This window comes from Rissa tridactyla, chromosome 1 (genome assembly GCF_028500815.1).
Source record: "Rissa tridactyla isolate bRisTri1 chromosome 1, bRisTri1.patW.cur.20221130, whole genome shotgun sequence".
Classification (NCBI taxonomy): domain Eukaryota; kingdom Metazoa; phylum Chordata; class Aves; order Charadriiformes; family Laridae; genus Rissa; species Rissa tridactyla.
The window spans coordinates 136,113,067-136,130,801 of NC_071466.1; the positions used below are offsets into that span (position 1 = coordinate 136,113,067).

General features: G+C 40.8%; 1 protein-coding gene across 7 annotated transcripts in view; it reads left to right on the top strand.

The window, feature by feature from the left end:
• Positions 1 to 17,368, top strand: part of ARHGAP8 (Rho GTPase activating protein 8) — an 83,212-nt gene extending 65,844 nt beyond the window's left edge. For all 7 annotated transcript variants that reach the window (XM_054202351.1, XM_054202323.1, XM_054202381.1 and 4 more), the window contains 4 exons: positions 2,530 to 2,607; positions 3,285 to 3,413; positions 6,479 to 6,582; positions 13,319 to 17,368. In XM_054202351.1, the coding sequence (XP_054058326.1) occupies positions 2,530 to 2,607; positions 3,285 to 3,413; positions 6,479 to 6,582; positions 13,319 to 13,516 (509 nt within the window). In that variant the 3' untranslated portion in view covers positions 13,517 to 17,368. The remainder of the gene's footprint in view (positions 1 to 2,529; positions 2,608 to 3,284; positions 3,414 to 6,478; positions 6,583 to 13,318) is intronic.
• Positions 17,369 to 17,735: the final 367 nt, after the last annotated feature.

The following is a 17,735-nucleotide window of genomic DNA, read 5'->3' on the forward strand; positions in this document are numbered from 1 at the left end:
TTTTCTTTCTTCCTAAGAATTGCACTAACCTACATTTAATTAGTGTCATGTCATTTGGATAGGTCGCCCACAAATGTAAGAAGGTAGTTGGCTGGTTGCCACCTGTGATCAAACAAATTGCTGTATATTGATACTGTTTCAGCTGACCTGGAAAATGAATTCTGGATGAAGAATGGATGTCACTCATATCCCAGATTTCTGCAGATGAGGATAAAAGTTGGTTTTCCCCCTCAAAAAAACACCATATCCAGCAAGAGCTTAGTGTTATGTGCCATTACAGCAACGTTGACGGGATGCAGGGCCAGACAAGTACAGCTGCTGTCTATGCTACAGATTAATGTCTTTAATTAGACACTTGAAAGCTTAGCCAATAAAGGCATAAACATGTTAAAAATTGATATTTATTACATTGTAGTTTATACAGTGAGATTCACATCAGATTAAAGTATTAACTATTAAACCAATTCCTGCAAACCGAATTGCAAGCGTTTATGATGTCCGTTTTCTGAAAGATTTTTTTCTACAGAAATCCTCCAGTCCACTGACAGCCAGCATAAAATTCTACAAACTCTCAGGAAATTATTGTATTTCTTATTTGCTGAGGGCAATGCCTTGATGAGCTAGCTGTTCACAGCTGCCACTTCCAAAACCATGTCTTTAGACAGGCTGTGCTGTAAATCTAATGGAACAGTTTTACTGCAGTGATGTCATTTGCCGTAACTTTATTCCACTGAAACGTGATCTGATCGGGAATAAAGCAAGTGGTCAAATAGATCATAATTATTGTCCGTTTGGTTCCTTTAGTAAACACACATGTCCTTCTTATATATTGTAGTTTGAGATACGCTCCTTCCAGAACTGAGTGCATGGGCTAAAGTTTTAATATTCAACCTGTAATTTAAAAAGCAAGGGCATAAATGCTGAGGAAGTAACTTGGAAGGAGCCTCTAAATCTAGAATTAAGTAGAACTTGGAGTTCTTTGCAAAAGTCTCTAAAACACGTCTGTGAAAATTTACTTCAGTAGTACATTATCAGTTCTTTTAGTATACTGATCTAAATTTGTGTGAACAATACTAAATGCTATTCTGTGAGGAATGGGTTCATTAAGGAATTTCGTATTAGTTTACTAGTTTTTCATGTGTAAAATATGCATGCAACCTGGGTGAATTTACAAGAGTGACAGAGTATCTTTCATTAATGTATGACCAAAAATTTTTTTAGAACACCATAAAGATTCTTGATCATGCAAATAGATGCACGTGTACTTTAGTTGAAATATGCAAACTTTGATTTCAGTCTGGCTATTTACCTGCTGAAAGATGAGCAGGAAAAAATAAAAAAGTCAATCTGCTCTTTCACACTTGCATAAAGAAAACATGCAGCAGTGCTGCCAAGTCAGTGGGTGGTCTGTCAAAATGTCAGCAATTTTATGTTTTGTCAGACCAGCATAGGTTAATATTTTAGATTGCTGTGCTTCCAGTAGGAATCTCCAGTTGAGACTACATGTGAGCCAAATTGCATTACCTGCTGGGCGGAAGGAACAGCACAAACCGGAGAGAAGGAAAGAGAGAGGGACACGATGATTTTACCAAACTCAAAAGCAAGAAGTACCACAGGTCTCAAGAAAAGTAACACTTCTTGTCCCCATCCTGTTTTGCATAATAATTCAGATAAATAACTTACCTTGAAAGCTGTGGCACAAATTAGATCCTTGATGGGATGCATTTTATTGAAGTTTTTCCTCTGTAGCTGAACTCAGATTTCAGTTAGTCCAAGATGTGAAAGCAAATTAGGTCAATACACTTCAGGAGATTTATAATAAATATTTCAGAAGTGCCTCCAGCCTGGAATCGGGTATTTCAAAATACCACGGGCAGGCAGAGTCTTAAGTCCCACTGACTTCCAGAGAGAGGTGAAAGGAGCAGTGGTCTGCCCAAAACTGCCTTTAAGCTGGGGAGGCCACTATCCCTCCAATGGTAACAAATAGGCTCCTCCATCCAAAGATCCTATCAAACATTCCCCAGCCTAGAGGACCTGTCTCACCCACTGACAGAAGAGGGAGCTTGGGGCATCTTGGCAAATATCATTTTTAGCTTGCTAAAGGTTTAAGGCATTTAAAAAGAGAATAGCAGATTTGCAGGCGTGGTTTGGGGCTCAGTTTGCAGATACGCCCATTGAGAGTGGGTACATAAGCAGCCTGGTGAATCTAAGTCTCCTGCTTCTATGTCATTAGGCACAACTGAAAGCTACTTTTAAAGAAAAATTATAGTTGGCAAGACACTCTAAAACGCTTAAGGAAAGATGGTAGTATTTCTGTGAGGCACGTTAAAGAAAGTCCTGTAGGCGATGTTGCAACATTATTTGATTGTATGTTCTATTCTCAAGGATTTTATTTTTTTTAAAAAAGAGCATATTGAGTGGATTTCTTCCCAAACCTTCTGCCTCTTTTCTGTGTTCTACTGAACCTGTAGAGAAAAACAAGAGAGTGAGAGCTTTTAGAGCTGAGACCTCCATTAATTGTTTTTTTAGGACTACACGTAGAGGGACTCTTCAGAAGGTCAGCCAGCATCCAGACTATCAAAGATGTTCAGAAACTCTACAATCAGGGTAAGCTGTCATCATACCATTGCTGGTAACAATGTGAGGGCTTTGTTGATCTTGGTTTTGTTGGTGAAGTAGAAATGCTAGCGTTCTTATAATTAGTTAATCATAAAACCATTTGTAAGATAAAATATCATACTAAGAGCGCTATTACAGAAACCTGGAAGATGGCAACAGGCAGTTAATGCTTACTGAATAGCCAGTCTTCGATTGCTGTCAGACCAGAGCTTACAAAATCTGTAGCAGCTAATGAATGATAAGGTTTGAGCCAAAAATGGTCTGTTTTTTTCATAAACATTTGTATTGCCTCTATGCACTTTGAGTTCCTGTAGTTACGAAGTACAATGTCTTTGTGTCATTTTGCCTCTGGTGTTTTTCCATGGTTATGGCAAAGTTATATATTCTTACCTAATAATTTATGAAATGTATTGAAGTAATTTTGAAAGTCACTGACTTCCCCGTGAAGTCATTTTATGAAATGCTTTTATGGGGAGAATCTCTTACAGCAAGATTAATAAAGCACTATGAAAAAACACAAAAAGAAAATGCCAGGAGTTACCAGCAGCAGGAAGTCAAGACATTTTCTGTTCAAAATGTAGTGTGTCACAGTTTTGAAGCAGTAGTTTAAAGAAACAGTAAAACATATGATTGAACACCTTTTTTTCTTTTTTTTCTCCTTTTAGGCAAGTCTGTGAATTTCGATGATTATCATGATATCCATATTCCTGCTGTTATCCTAAAGACTTTCCTTAGGGAACTCCCTCAGCCATTACTAACGTTTGATTGTTACGATCATATCCTCGGAATCACCAGTAAGTATAAATAAGTTCTAGAAAAATTTATACAGCAAGTTGAACTGGACCTGGCTAACTCCTAATCACTGCTGTTTGCTAATCATGACACAGTTGTGGGTATATAATATTACTGGCACTTCACTGCAGCCACAAATGGATAACCTCCTAGAGCCAAGGTGGTCAGGGTTACCAGGACCCTCTCTGCTTTTTGTAAGGTTTACTGATTTATCTATATACCGTACTGTATTACTAAGAATTGGATCGGACTTCTTACTCTCAGGGCTCCATTTTTATGTCATGGCACAGCATTGAGTCAGTCTCAGTGATACAAGTTACGTCAAAGCAGCTTTAGTTTTAGCAGCAGCATTGGCAGAACTGTGGGAACAAAATCTAGCCGGTCGTTTGTATCCTTTTTTTTTTTCTGGGAAAGGAATTGTTTTTATTTGACCTGTTCCCATGGGATAACATCTTGGGGAAGAAAGGATCTAAAGCCATGAGAAGATAAGACATTGATTACCTAAAGATCTGGCGCAATATGAAACTAAGAATTATAAAACTTTGTGGCCTTTGTCAGGGGTTAGAAGTTTACAATGCTGGCAAGGCAACTTCCTAACAGATGGGGGTTGAATATCTGAGATCCCAGAATACCTGAGGTTTAGTACCAAGTACTTGTGGAGACTGGTATTTTGCCATCCAGGCTATAGTCAATCTAGCAGGGAACCAGTGGCACTTCCAATACCAAGTCACAAGCACACATTTTTCCAAAACCTGCTTTTTGAGGAAATTATATGTGTTATAATGGAGTATGGCTTCCAACAATCTGTTGGCATACCTCTGGCAACCATGGGCTGATGCTGTTGCAAAGTGTCGGTTATCCTCACTATCATGACTGGTGCTATTGGGGTAGGTCAATAAAGTAATTCAGGTTGAGGATAAGTCTCAATGGCAACATGTTTGTAAAGTGTAGAAGTGCAGCAAGTTTACTTTGCCTAGATATACTGTATTCTAGGTAAAATTCTTATACTGTGCCCATCACTAGCATTTGCACATACTACTCCATATCGTTAACTTTATGCCTGTATTTCCATTATAAAACTTAATCAGGTCATGTTCAGAATCCTCTGAAGTTTTGTACAGTTTTGCTATTTGCAAATCTGTAGATCACCACCTTCCAAATCAAGGATTCATTTGTCCACATACTAAATATCTCAGGGCATTGAGAAAAACAGTGTATTCACAGGAAGGTGGTAGAAATTGAGGGACTAAGGATAGTCACTCAGAACTGGAAAGAATGGGGGAAATCTGCAAAAAGGATGTACAAATGCTAATTTTTACTGTATTAATCTTGTGCTGACTTTCTGGACGTGATACTACTTCAGCTAGTACTTCAGATACTTCAGCTACGTGAAAAATGAGAACAAGTTGGAAAAGGACCTGAGAAAGGCGCATTGTCCAAGGAAAACTGGGAGGTTTTGCTTGGAAAAGACCTGTGAAACATTCATTCCATGTTATTTTTGTTTACTGACATTTTAGATGTTGAAAAAATATGTTGAAAAGTGGAGTGTAAGATCGTTTCTCCTTGGGCTTTCGTGTTATGTAGTGTGATGTCCACTATCTTTTCTTGATGCTGTGGTGGTACCCTGATTTTAAAAGATCTTAAGCTTGAGAGCCAAGCTGGACTGCGGCAAAGGCATGTTCTCTGTGAATACAGTGCAGAAGGGAGCCTTGAAGAGGTGTGATCGCAGACAGCTGTCTTGGGATGATTTGAAAATTCTCATGCTGTCTTCTGGAAGACACCAGAGCAGCGTGTGTTGTATCTGTTGCATCTCTTAACCTGCAAACCCAGAAATACAGTATCTCTGCTTTACAGTACTTTGAAATGCTGGTGAAACTTTTCTCTTTAGTGTCTCATCTGAAACATTTTTTTAAAGTTATTGATGGGAGCTGTGAAATAAAGTAGCTGAGTGACTGACTGAAAAAATTAATAAAACCTTGACACTTGTAATTGTCAAAGAACTACTTCTTTGGTCATGAAAACCCCTAACAAGTGTTCGTTTACTCAGTATTGCTACACTTATTATTTACTCTGCAGAAGGCTGACAGAAGAATTCTTGGGACTCGGATTATTGTATCTTACAGGAACTGGTAGCTTTGCCGTAGGAAAAACGTCAACACAGGTCACCGCAGTATAGCTTCGTGTGTTTAATTCAGAGCTTAAGGGAGCATTTAACATGCTGGAATTTTGTGCATGCACACATAGTTATGCGTGACTTTAGCTGTGTCAAGGAGAGGGAGAGGGAATTGCAACAAATGCAGAAAAAACATCAGCACGATGGGCTGGTTAGATCAGGCGTGATTGTAATCATCAGACTTTTCTCCAAATCGGTGTTAAACTTCCGGTATTAAAATCATTTCAATATTCCAGCAAAAAAAAAAAAAAAAGTCATTTGGTACAGCATTTGAAATATAGTGCAGTGTTAGTGTAATTCTCACCCAGACTGTCTAAGTGATGCGTGGAGTTTGGGGTCCAGTTCTAGTTTTGCCCATCTATAGAAATGAGTTAACGAACCTGCTTAGGTTCATCTCTAGAAAATTCTTACCTACCCAAGTGGCCATCTCATAATTTTTTCCCAAAGTCAGAAGAGTTTGCTGCAGAATCAGAAAGGTGTTTTTAAAGTTAGCAGAATGCCAAAAGAACATTTTGGGCAGGACTGTGTCTCAGCAAGAATAAAGTCAGGGCATAAAAAGTAGACGTCTGGATTCAGTGCGTGGAGAGATAATGAGATTCAAATCAAGACCTTTGAAAGTCCTCTCTAGCAAAGGAATTATTTTGGCTATTTCACTGAATTGAGAAAATACTCTGGAAGTTAGTCTTAGCCAGATATATAATAATACAAAATATAACAGGGACATTCAAAGGGATAACCCTAACTGTTGCTGTGGTCATGGAGGTTAGTAGGGCTGAATTTTGTTGTCAGTTTTACAGATGAATATCTAAATTCCAGCAGATATAAATAAGGGGTTATTTCTTGTTAATATTTTGATGTTTTTGAGTTAAATTAAGACTGACTTTGACATTGCAGGTGTGGAGAGCAGTTTACGTGTCACCAGATGTAAACAAATCATTCAAGGACTTCCAGAACACAATTACATTGTTCTGAAATACCTGATATGCTTTCTCCATATGGTGAGTATAGGCAAAATTTACAAAGTAGTGCCAGTCTTTTCTTGCTTAATCTGTCCCTGTTAATTCAGCACTGAAAATCTCCACAGAAAACAAAACTGAAGAATTTAAAAATACGGTGAGGTGGTGGTGCAGTGCTTGCCGATGAAGTGAATTCAGGTTGCAGAACCCTCTAGCTGTAATAGAAGTCAGTGCTAAACAATGGTCTGGCCATCCCTTCACCATGAAATTCTTTACATGTAATGAAAATTACTGTGTAAATTTAAATGGAACTGTGCCTGCACTGGAATATTTAAAAGTCCTGTCCCTGTCCCCTTCACTTCACATTCACAACGGTATGGTTTATTGATTTACTTCTTGTTTTTTCCTATTTGGAGTGAAAAAGCCTGAAAATAGTGTTTGTTTCATTTCTGGTGCTGGAAAAAAAATAGGTGAAATCACATTTTTTCTCCAAAGTATAAATCTTGGTCAACTAAAACACCAAATAAATTAGTGTCATTTCAGAAAATGATAGAAATATTAATGAGCTTTAGAACAACAGTCAGAAAAATAATTTATTTAAATCTTACAAATAACATTTTCCTGTTTAAAATACCCTCTCATTCTGTAATTTACTACAGTGTTAAATGAAAAACTTGACTGTGTCGTTTTGCAAGGATTTTTGGTATGCTTCAGGATAAATGAAATCATGTGTCTTTTGTCCCACTTTTTGATTTGCTGATTTTTTTTTTACCCATTTTTTGAAAACTCACAAGTGTGAGGGTTTGGGAAACATCCTTTACAAATAGTTCTACAGTTAGCCTAGCGACATCCTTTGGTTGCCAGTTTACGTGCAGGAAAAGACAGCAACAGGAGTGTAAGTTTCCCTTGCTTCTGCCCTGTTTAATGCATTGCCTTTTCTGTATTGCATATTTCAAACCCAGGTGCCTATAATTGAGGATCATGGTGTAGTTGACACCTAAATAAAGTGATCTAGCCTTCAGAAGACCTCAGAGCCCACCAAAGTAATCGTGTATGTGGAATGATGCTGATTTTCACCAGTGCAGGAATTAGCCCTCAGTAACTGTTCTTGGGCTACAGTCGTGTTTTCCATATTCTAGCCGGTAGCATATTTCAGAAACGAGTATATTTAATCCCCTTTTCTATCAAAACACTAAAGAAAAGCAAGATTAAAAGAAACACATTGATATGACCCTCACCCAGACAGCACTTGCAAGGTTCCTGTAATACCCATATGTTCGTTTACTGTTGCTTAGCTGAACTCTAATGCTATTAAGGAAAACCTCATGTCATTTGCTATTATTTTAGCAACTGATATCTCTCCTCAGTGTTATGAATCGTGTAAGTGACTTTGTTCCAATAATAGATGCACAATCTCAACGCTCTTCTTAAGAGCTGAGCACTTGAGGTGTTAATGAGGTGTGCAAAAGTACTACATAGTGTTTTCTGTAATTGAGCAACAGAACATAGCATTATTTTTAAGTATGCCTTGTTATGTAAAGCACAGCGTCAAGTTGATACTAGTGCTCAGATCTGCAATTTTTGCTGATCCATGGCTTTTCATCCTAAATGTCTCAGGGAATATTTGCATTTGGAAAGGTCAAGGGAATGTGAAGCAATCTAGGAGCTAGAGATTTCTATTCATTGCAGATCGGTGTGCTGCACAAGCTGCCAGAATTCAAACTTTAACAGACCACTCTACCAATAATCCTAGTTTTTACCTGCAAGCATCAACCTTCTTACATATAAGAGGCAATTTAATTCTTCCATAAGCTCAGCCTTGAGTAGTGCAAGAGGTACTTGTGGTAATTTCATGAAGTGGGATGAATTGTAATCACTAGATACAGGTTTTGAACACTCCAGGTTTGATACAGGCTTGTGGAAGAAGAAAAAAAAAACTCTATTTTCTCTGCAGTCTCAGCCCCCTTACTTAATGAAACAGGTCCTTCCAGTCCAAGGGTGCTACAGCAAGGCAGTGCAACTCCTACAAAAGTAAAAAACTTGAAATTCAAACATATGTCCAGATCCTTTAGCCTTAGATTAGCAGTGATTTTGCCAGTAATGAGCCCAGCATGCTGTGAAAGGTGTAAGCTGTCCATCTCCACTTTGCCGTGCATCTGGCCGCTAGAGAGGGATGTGCAGGGTTCTCTTGGAGTTGCAGAGGACTGAGGTCCCTAGGCAGAATTGAGCAACCAGGAGCAAGGGAGGAAACAAAGGCCAGTTGTCACAAGTCAGTCCCTGAATTATGTCTGTAAAAAATATCCATGCTTGCTCAGCAGATCTCACAAGAGATAAGTGAGCACAAAGAAGTGTTTGTGCCCTGCGTTGTACAGGCAGTGAAGTGGATTTATGAATGCACATCCAAACTTAAAGAGCTCAAAGAAGTCTTCTTGCAAATTACTTATCAAAGCACGCTGAGGGCTACAGTTACCCAGTTCTGAAGCCAGAAACCATTTAGTAGAAAACTGTGTAATTTTCCATGACAGTCCAAGGCTAAACAATCAGCAAAGTTTGTAAAGGCAGTAGTATCATCTAGATTGTGTTTTTAATAACCATGTCATTGGGTTTGGTACCAGCTGATACACCCCCCTCTCTACTCTTACACACTTTACCTCTCTGCTGCTTATTTCTGTCCCTGCAGTCATGCCTGATGGTGGGGAGGGGTGGCTGACTCGGCTGAAAGAACCATTGCAAAAAACTGCCAAATTCAAAACGCCAAACTTGAACAACTAGAAAAAATGGACAAGGTTTTGGGGCCCATGAGATATGCTTCAGGTCTGTAACTGAAGCAGCAAAGTTAAAGCCAAGTACAAGCTGGAAAAAAATGCTCTGAATTATTTTGCCTCAATCACTTGTCCAATTTAAAAGTGTAATTAGCAACAGCAAAGCTTGGGGTTGGCTGGGGAGGACGTTGGGAAGGATTAGATGACTAAGCCTCATAGAGCAGGTACAAGCAGTTGGCACCTCTGCAAGGTAGCAGAGAGTCGGGGATAGACACTTATATTTCCAGTCAGTTTGTGGGGGTGTTTTAATATCTAGTAATTTTCTTTTGAAAATATTTTGTGGAGTTCCTTTCAGCATTGCGACTGAGAAGCCAAAAAGATTATGATGTCCTTATATTTTTAAAACGTGATGGTAATTGGTGTTTCTGCCCTCTGGATTTCACTGTTTAAGTTCATTAGGTGGTGTACTGGCTGTCTGGTTTCACTCCTGCAGTACCCATGAGGGTGCTGGGATGCAAGTACGTGGAATCCAAAAATCGTCAAATTTTGCTGGGGGGGAGATGGGTGTTTATTCTGGGATACTGAAGATGTATATTTTGCAATTGTTGATGTAGCACTAAATCTTCAGTGTTTATTCCCGGTAATGAGTTTTGCAATGTACAAGTTTTATCTTTCTAGAGGACTTTCTTTCAATATAGGCTGTCATTACCTAATGATTTTTCTGTATATGTTCCAATGAAAGGAGGGAAAAAAACAACAAACTGGAGCTGCGTAGTTCTTTGTTGCAATACTTTTCAGTGATGTTCAGACGATTCCTTCAAAGATACAATCTAGGTCCTTGGAGAACTGTTTTTTATTAGCTTGTCAATTTGACAGATCAAGTGTATTATCACTTGAAACAGAGATGACAGTTACTAACTTTCTGAGGGAATCAGAGAAAGAGTCAAGGGGGTTAGTCCAAATGATAAAGGTGTCATTTGTATTTCTTAGCTAGAACGTAGCTTTGGGGTGCAGTTATTTAGAGGGATAGCCCATAAAGAGGTTGGCTGACTGCATGCTGCCCTTACATGGTCTAGTGTCAGAAGAAAACATCAGCTGCTCATGATGCTGTTGTAGATGAAGTGGATGTGTTCGTGTCATTCAAGAAAGAAGTCTGGTGTTGGAGAAGTGAGGGGCTTGAGATGGTGTGAAGCCTGATCCTCTTGGGGAGGGATAAAGCTGTTACCGCTAGTGTGACAAGGCTTCCTTGCTTGCAGCTCTTGATGAGCTGGGAAAGATCATTGTGGAGAGAGTTGGATTCAGTTGCGCGCTTTTTCTTGGATCTGCTGAGAAAGGGATTGCTGTGCATTTTGGAGTGAAGCAATGTGCTGTGTCTCCCTTGAATTCCTAAGTGTCAGCCTCATTGATGACTCGCAGATAAGGCTTAGTGTAGCTCTGCCTCAGATGATATAATCACTGTTTCATTTTATCTTAAGGATTTTCTCTCTCATGGGAGAGGCTGTGTCATGGGTAATTTTGTTGATCATTTCAACATTGACTGTCTCCTTGAAATGTTCACAGAGTGGGGGTGGGTGGGAAGAGGAAGTTTCATCTAGGAGGTAGAAACATCCTTTGAAATCGTTGGCCTAAACAGAAAAATCTAGCTCTACCAGCAAGTCGCAGTGGTGTTGCTTTGGGCTGAGACATTGGCACTCGAAGGCAGTGCCTGGGTTAAGCTGGGTGTGTTTCAACTAACACTTGAAGACAGCACCTCTACACAACTTGCTGGATGGAGCGTGTCAGGGAGTACTCCCAAAAACCAGGGGAAGACAACTGCAACAGGTTAGGCTGCTTCCACTGTCTACTGTCCTCCAGTACTATACCACATGCGTCTGTGCCACCACAGGATGCCTACCCTTTATACACTTGAGGTACCTTCCTTAGGATATACAGCACATGTGTTTGGCTTTCTCCTATAGAAAACACAATGAGCTGTAGCTCCCATGGTATTTTAGAGATTTTCAACTGGACGAAACACAAAAAAATAGTCTTTGGTCCACCGGGGCTTCACAGTTGAAACATTACACAGTACGGATGCAGCCAGTATGAGCCACTTGTCTCAAGGGCCAGAACGCAGTACCTAACTGTGGTATATTTAGCAGTATCCAAATGCCACCTTCATTGTCCAGCTACCTTCAGGGTAATACCTAAGTCTATGTCTCCTTGTTAACAGGGTGCTCCTGTTAACGTTATCCTAATTGTCTTCCCTCACCAGTTATTTTGGTAGCAGTTTAGCCTTTACTACATTGCTGTAGTATAATGAACTCTTGTTTGAGCTGATCTCGTCTGAAGCAGATTAAATGAACAAGATGGGCTTGTTGGTTTTTCTGTATAGTTAAATAGTGCATTGAGAGCAGTATGTGAAGGTCAGCAGGCCTTCAGTGGTTCGTACTCTAGAGAGAATGATGTGGGTTTTGCATAAGGTCACGAAGCAGACATTGCCATTTAATCTGACGACTTTGTATTCTCAACTTGTGAAGTCAGTCCCTTGAAAAGGTGGTTATGGCACCAATATCTCCTTATTAATACCTGTTTCCTTTATCCAGCCCTGCTTCATGACCTTAAAAACATTTGAAGCCTTTAATATTTGTAGCAGCACTAGCACCACGGTAGCTTTGATGTCCCAGGAGGGTGAGGCAAAGATTGGAGGGAAAAATAGTGCCTGTTATTGGAAAAATTAATATGGTTAGGAAGAAAATGTTACGCTTTTGGGCACGTAAGTGTTTCTTCATGTCCCCTAAGGACAAGACTTACATCCTGCCCACGTGTCTGAAGGGCATTATATCCTCCCATGGCTGAGGAAACAGGCTCCTTGCTAAGTAAAACCCAAGGAGGGTGGAACTGTGCTGTAGGAGGTAGAGGGGAACGAAACCTGTGTTACTGGGCAGAGGGCAACTGGAGTTCATGCATATGCTAAGAAGCGTTCCCATGATCTTAGATTTTCCTCTAGTGCCCTCAGGCTTTTTGTAGTGCTACAGAGCTGCCTTTTCAGAAGGCTTTATGGCAAGGCAGAAATGGGGACACACTGAGAAGCAGAATTTTTGCTTTCCTGTTGTACTTAAAATTGCAGCATAAAGAATTTCCTGTTCTGTTCTGAGATGACAGCTTCAGAGTAACCTGTACATCACATTTGGTGACTGCATGGTCTTCCCATGACAGATTACTGATCAACAACTGCAACCATCAACCTGAGAAGAACTGGCTGAATTACCTAGGTCAGGAGGAATCAAGAGCACCTTCAGACTGCTGGCTCTTTAAAGTAACAGAGAACTTGTCAGATAGGACACCCAGACCATACTGGGCTTTAGATACCAGCCATGCAAAACACGTACAAATTCCTTGCCAAGCTCACACAGAGAAAAAAATTACTCCCGCTACCCAGTTCTGGGCTCACATCCACAGACAGAAGTAGGACACATCATCCAGGTGCAGAAAAGGTTTCAGTGCTGTGTATTTTACCTACAGCCCATTTTCACATCCGTTGCTTCAGAGGAATTGGGTGGATGTGGAGGTACTTGGAAGTGAAGTCATGCACCAGTGAAGAGACAAAAAAAAATATCAGTCTAAACCCTTGCAAACAACTTCAGAAGTCCTCGAGGTTTATTCTATAGAGGACTTGGTACCAAAGCAGATGGGATAGCTGTTTATTTCTGCTGTCCTTCCCTGCCCCCCAGCAGAGATAACAATAGATTCCATATAGAAGGATAGAAAACAATTCATTTTCCTAGCATAAGGAAACAATTCAGCCTTTTTGTTTAACTCTACTGACGTGTTATCTTGTATTCAAGGGACTAAGACTCCAGTGGCCCCATAGCTCTAGGCTGCATAGTCAGCCCTGAGGCTGTTAAGAAGCCAGTGATGTACCTGTGGCCAGGGTCTACTCCCATCGTTGGTTCCTCCTCAGTACAGGATGGTGTCTTGTCTCACTCTCTGGGGCACATGTCTGCGTGTACCCATTCGTGTTTATGTTTTTCCAGGTTTCACAGGAAAGCATATATAACAGAATGACAGCATCCAGCCTGGCCTGCGTCTTTGGTTTGAATTTGATCTGGCCGTCGAAAGGAACAGCCTCCCTGAGTGCTCTGGTACCTCTGAATCTCTTCACTGAACTACTGATAGATTTCTACACGAATATATTCAACTCCAGAACAGTGCCTGGTGAGATCTTACCTTAGTGCTCCCAGAGAGGAAAATGGAGTATGGCTGCCTGAGGGAAAGGTCTCCGTGCCTCAACTGCTGGAAGCTTTATATTTAGGGCTCTCTCCTGCGAAGAAAATACAGAGTAAAGTTTCTATAGCTTTCCAAATACCAAAGATGTGGGGAGAAGCACACTGCCCCATAGACATGTGGGAGCATGTACACATGAACAGTCAGTGACCAATAGGTCAAAGTGAATCCCCTTATTAAACTTGAGCAGCTGACAAAAAGTGGCGTGTTAAAAAAAAACCATGATACCGTTTGACAGTCTGTCATTTCTTTGGGGATCTGGAGACCTTAATATGTGGCGTTATTTTCTGGGACCATGCAGAGCTAAGTTCTGGACCACTGCTGAATGTACAGCTTTCTTCTTTTTTTAATTTTTTTTTATTTGAATACAAGTTTGTTAGAAATTTCCCTACTAAGTTAATAAAGATGGAATCAATTTTTGAGAGACTAAAATTTCTAAACTATTTTTCCATATATTTAAGTGTCTTGTTTCACACAAAAAAGCGTGGGCAGTTGTGGCACATCAGGTTTGCAGCTACCATGGAGAATAAAGTGTTTCCCGGGTAATTTGAGTTGTGCAGACAGCTAACTAATTATGCTTGCAAATATCTAATATGTGCAGTTAATCACTGTAACTGCACATGCAAAGTGTGTGGAAGGTTTTTTTTCTTATTGTAAGTTCAAATGGGGAGCAATAATCGTATGGGTTTTTTTCTCTAAATACTTGGAATTTGCATCAGTGGAGTTATATCAGTGAGTGCATAATGCAGAATATAGACTAACTTTGAGAAGAGTACCCCTGATGTTTGGGTTGCATTCTTTTGCAGTTTGAATTGATATAAATTTGCTCTTCAGATCGGTTTCTCTAGAAAGCAATAAGAGCAACAACTTGGATAATATACCTAATATCATTTTTATGCATTGAAAGTCTGTTATTAGTCCCAATGTGAATAATTAGACAACATAAAGGGAGAATTTTCAGTGTTTTCTTTCTCACTATGCCATTAATATCACTTGTATTTGATGAACCCTAACACGCTGCTATTTCATTGTTTAACACTGATTGGTAATGGGGTGGTGTAATGAAGTTATCATAGCTGCCTGCAAAGCAAAAGAAAATTAATCAGTGGTAAAAAAAGGTAAGTGGTATTTTCCCTAACGTTCTGGTCTTCCTGCTTCGGCACAAAGCTAAGAAAAGAGGGACTATTTAGACTTCAGTAAAAGTCAAAGTCTCAGAAGGACAATTTAGGCATCCCCTCCTCTGAAAACACAGAGACACTTTTTATCCTGTAGGTTCTAGCAAGTTGAGGGTTTGTACTTCTGTCCTTCCTCTTAGCGGTTACGAATTGCCCACCTGTGTAAAGGGTGCAACAAAATCCTGCTGCAGAGGATAAAGAGGATTCGTTCTTATCAGCAATTTCGGGAAATAACCAGGTGTTCTGAAAGCTGGGGAATGCTGGATGTGCCAGGCCTTCATTTGCCCAGTAGGTGTCATCTATAGCATTAGGCAATGATTAAAATTTGAAAAACACAGAGGGTTTAGAAGAAGATGTGTTAGGACCAACTTCTCAATCACAGTTGTGTGTTTTCCCCAGTTCCTCAAGTGTCTTAAAGACAACTTTTTGGCTTTTGAATATCTGTAAGTAAATATAAAATCTTGCATACTACAAAGACAATAATTAACCAAGTATTCATGATTATTGTGTTTCAGCAAAATGAGATTGCGAAGGATAAAACTGTCATAGTTTTGTATTGGAACGCATCAGTTTTACATCTGAGTTATCAGTGGCAGTATCCTAGCCTTATTGTGTTATGAAAAACAGACACAGTTACGCTCAGCCCTGCTTGGCGACTTGGCAGCACGGGTCTGCGCATCAGCACCCTGTTCTTATAGGGGAGGAATTTGGCCTCTGGCAATTAACAAAACCTGGGTATTTTGCCACTTTCTGACTTTGGTTAAAATACGTAAGTGTTCATTTTGCTGTCTGTGAAAGGAAGGAGCGCCTGGCATTAGAAAAGTGCTTTGGGATTAGATGCTGAAAAGTCCTATAAAATGGTTATTTTCCATTTCCCCCTGTCCTCTTCCAAAAATCCGGCAACATCAGATGGCATTAAGTCTTCAGGCTACACCGCGTAATGGGAATGCGAGTCCCGGATAGCTTTAGCGCAATAACATCCCAGAGCTCTGTGGGGTGAAATCCTGAGTTCATGGTCGTCAGCTTTGCTCAGAAAGTCCCCAGAGCCTGGGGAAGGAGCTCCCTCATAGATCTAGTTCTCCGACTCATCCTAGGTTGGGAGAGAGCGGGACTTTGGCAGCAGCAGTGGTGCTGGTGAAGCGAGCCCTCGGGGCACGGCTGCCGCTGACCTCTTTACTTTTACAAATAAAAAGTACAAGCAACGAGCATCCCTTCAGCTAATTTGCCTGCCTGTGGACACAGAAGATGATAGTTAAAACCAGACTCGCTCTTTCGGTATTGGTCAGGTGCCAAACTGCAGGCCTTCCTTTTAGTGCTTTGTAAACTACCATTTTCCAGCAACTTATAGCTCCTCTCATTTCGTGAAGGAAGAGCAAAATGGCGTTTTCTCATCTCAAGGTGCCTCCTTCCTTTAAAGAGCAGATAACATCTGTTATCTGCCGGTGTGGGTAATTTGATGCAGCTTCAGAAAAGCAGAGGCTCTGGTTCTGGTTGCCATCAGCACTGGTGGGGGCAGAGGGGGCCGGGGGGCTCCCGCTCCCCTTTACCTCCCTGCCTCCCCAGCGGGCAGCCTGAGACAGCAGTAAGGAAGGTGCTCGCCTCCACCCCAGCCCTTCCCTGCAAGCTGCCCCTCACGGGGAAGGGACTGCCCCAAATCAAAGGCACCTCCTGGTGCCGAGAACCCCCAGCTCTGTCCCCCCCTACCCCAAAGGAAGCGGCGACATCCTCCCGTCTGCGGCAGAAGCCCCCGATCTCCGTCCCGAGTGCCAGGCTTAACTCCGTTCTCATGAATTATTCAGAAGGGTTTGGAGTGAAATGCGTGTTAGAGAAATATATGTTTCAAATTTCCTGACTCTAAGAGGAGTCCTGGAGGTGTCCCCTGCAGTTACTTTGATAACAGTTTCTCTTTACAAATGATAATTGCACGATTCGAGCTTTTGTACAGCGTGGCCTTGTGAACTCTTCTCTCGTATCAAAGAACCATTTTCAGATCATTTCCATAGCAAAAAGAAAGTGATTATGGAGATAATCTGTTGGAAACACACATGCTGGATTTCAGTTTAAAACAATAAAATGCAGTCCTGGAATGAGAAATCAAGTGTTACCTGGCTGACAATATACAGAGAATAAATTGCCTGAGCATTTTAGTTTACCGAGCTGTTAGGAGTTGAAAATTGGTCCCAAGATTAGTCTGATTATCAGGATGCCTCTAGCAACAAGCACCGAAGGGAGGAGGGAATACTTTTCTACCCTGAATCTATGAAGAAAAGTAAGAAGATTGAACAATGTCATTAACCGAGGTGGGGGTCTTTACGGTTCTTACAAAAAACTTCCATAAATGACTGTCACTTACGTGTGTGCAGATTATCTGTCCGTGTGTGCGGCGCTCCTCGAGCAGCATCCATCGCAGGGTCTCTTGGAGCTTTACAAACTTTAATATATTCATCTGCTCGTGAGGAGACTAATAATAGAAAAGCCCCAGATATTTTATTCCCGTTTGATGTGTACTTAGGTAGCAAGTTGAACTTTTAATGGGATTGACAGTACGGTCTCCATCCGCCCGTGTGTCCCCCCGCTTCGTTTCCTGAATAGTTTGTCTGCATAACTCTGGAAAACGTAGGTTTGACAACGTTCCCGTTTTTTCAAGTGGCCGTGGGGGTGTTGGGGTGTGGGGGAAGAAAGTCAGAGTTAACTGCCAGCACCTGCAATCTCTGAAGTGAGAAGCTCGTGTTCAGTTGAAGCTCATGTTCCTGCCCATACTCTATTCATTTCTCACATGTTTCTACCTACAAAGAGAAGTCAGAAGCAAACATACCCAGCTTTTAAGGCACGTCTCTATTGAAGCCAAAGGTATGACTGTGAGAAGTATGTAAATCATGTGTTAAATGATACGTGTGGCTGGCGTGTGAAAGTTGTTCTGTCTTTCCTGGTGGAGTAATACCTCATTTTCACCATCTGAAGAGTTTGATTTTTGTCTTTATCCATGCACATC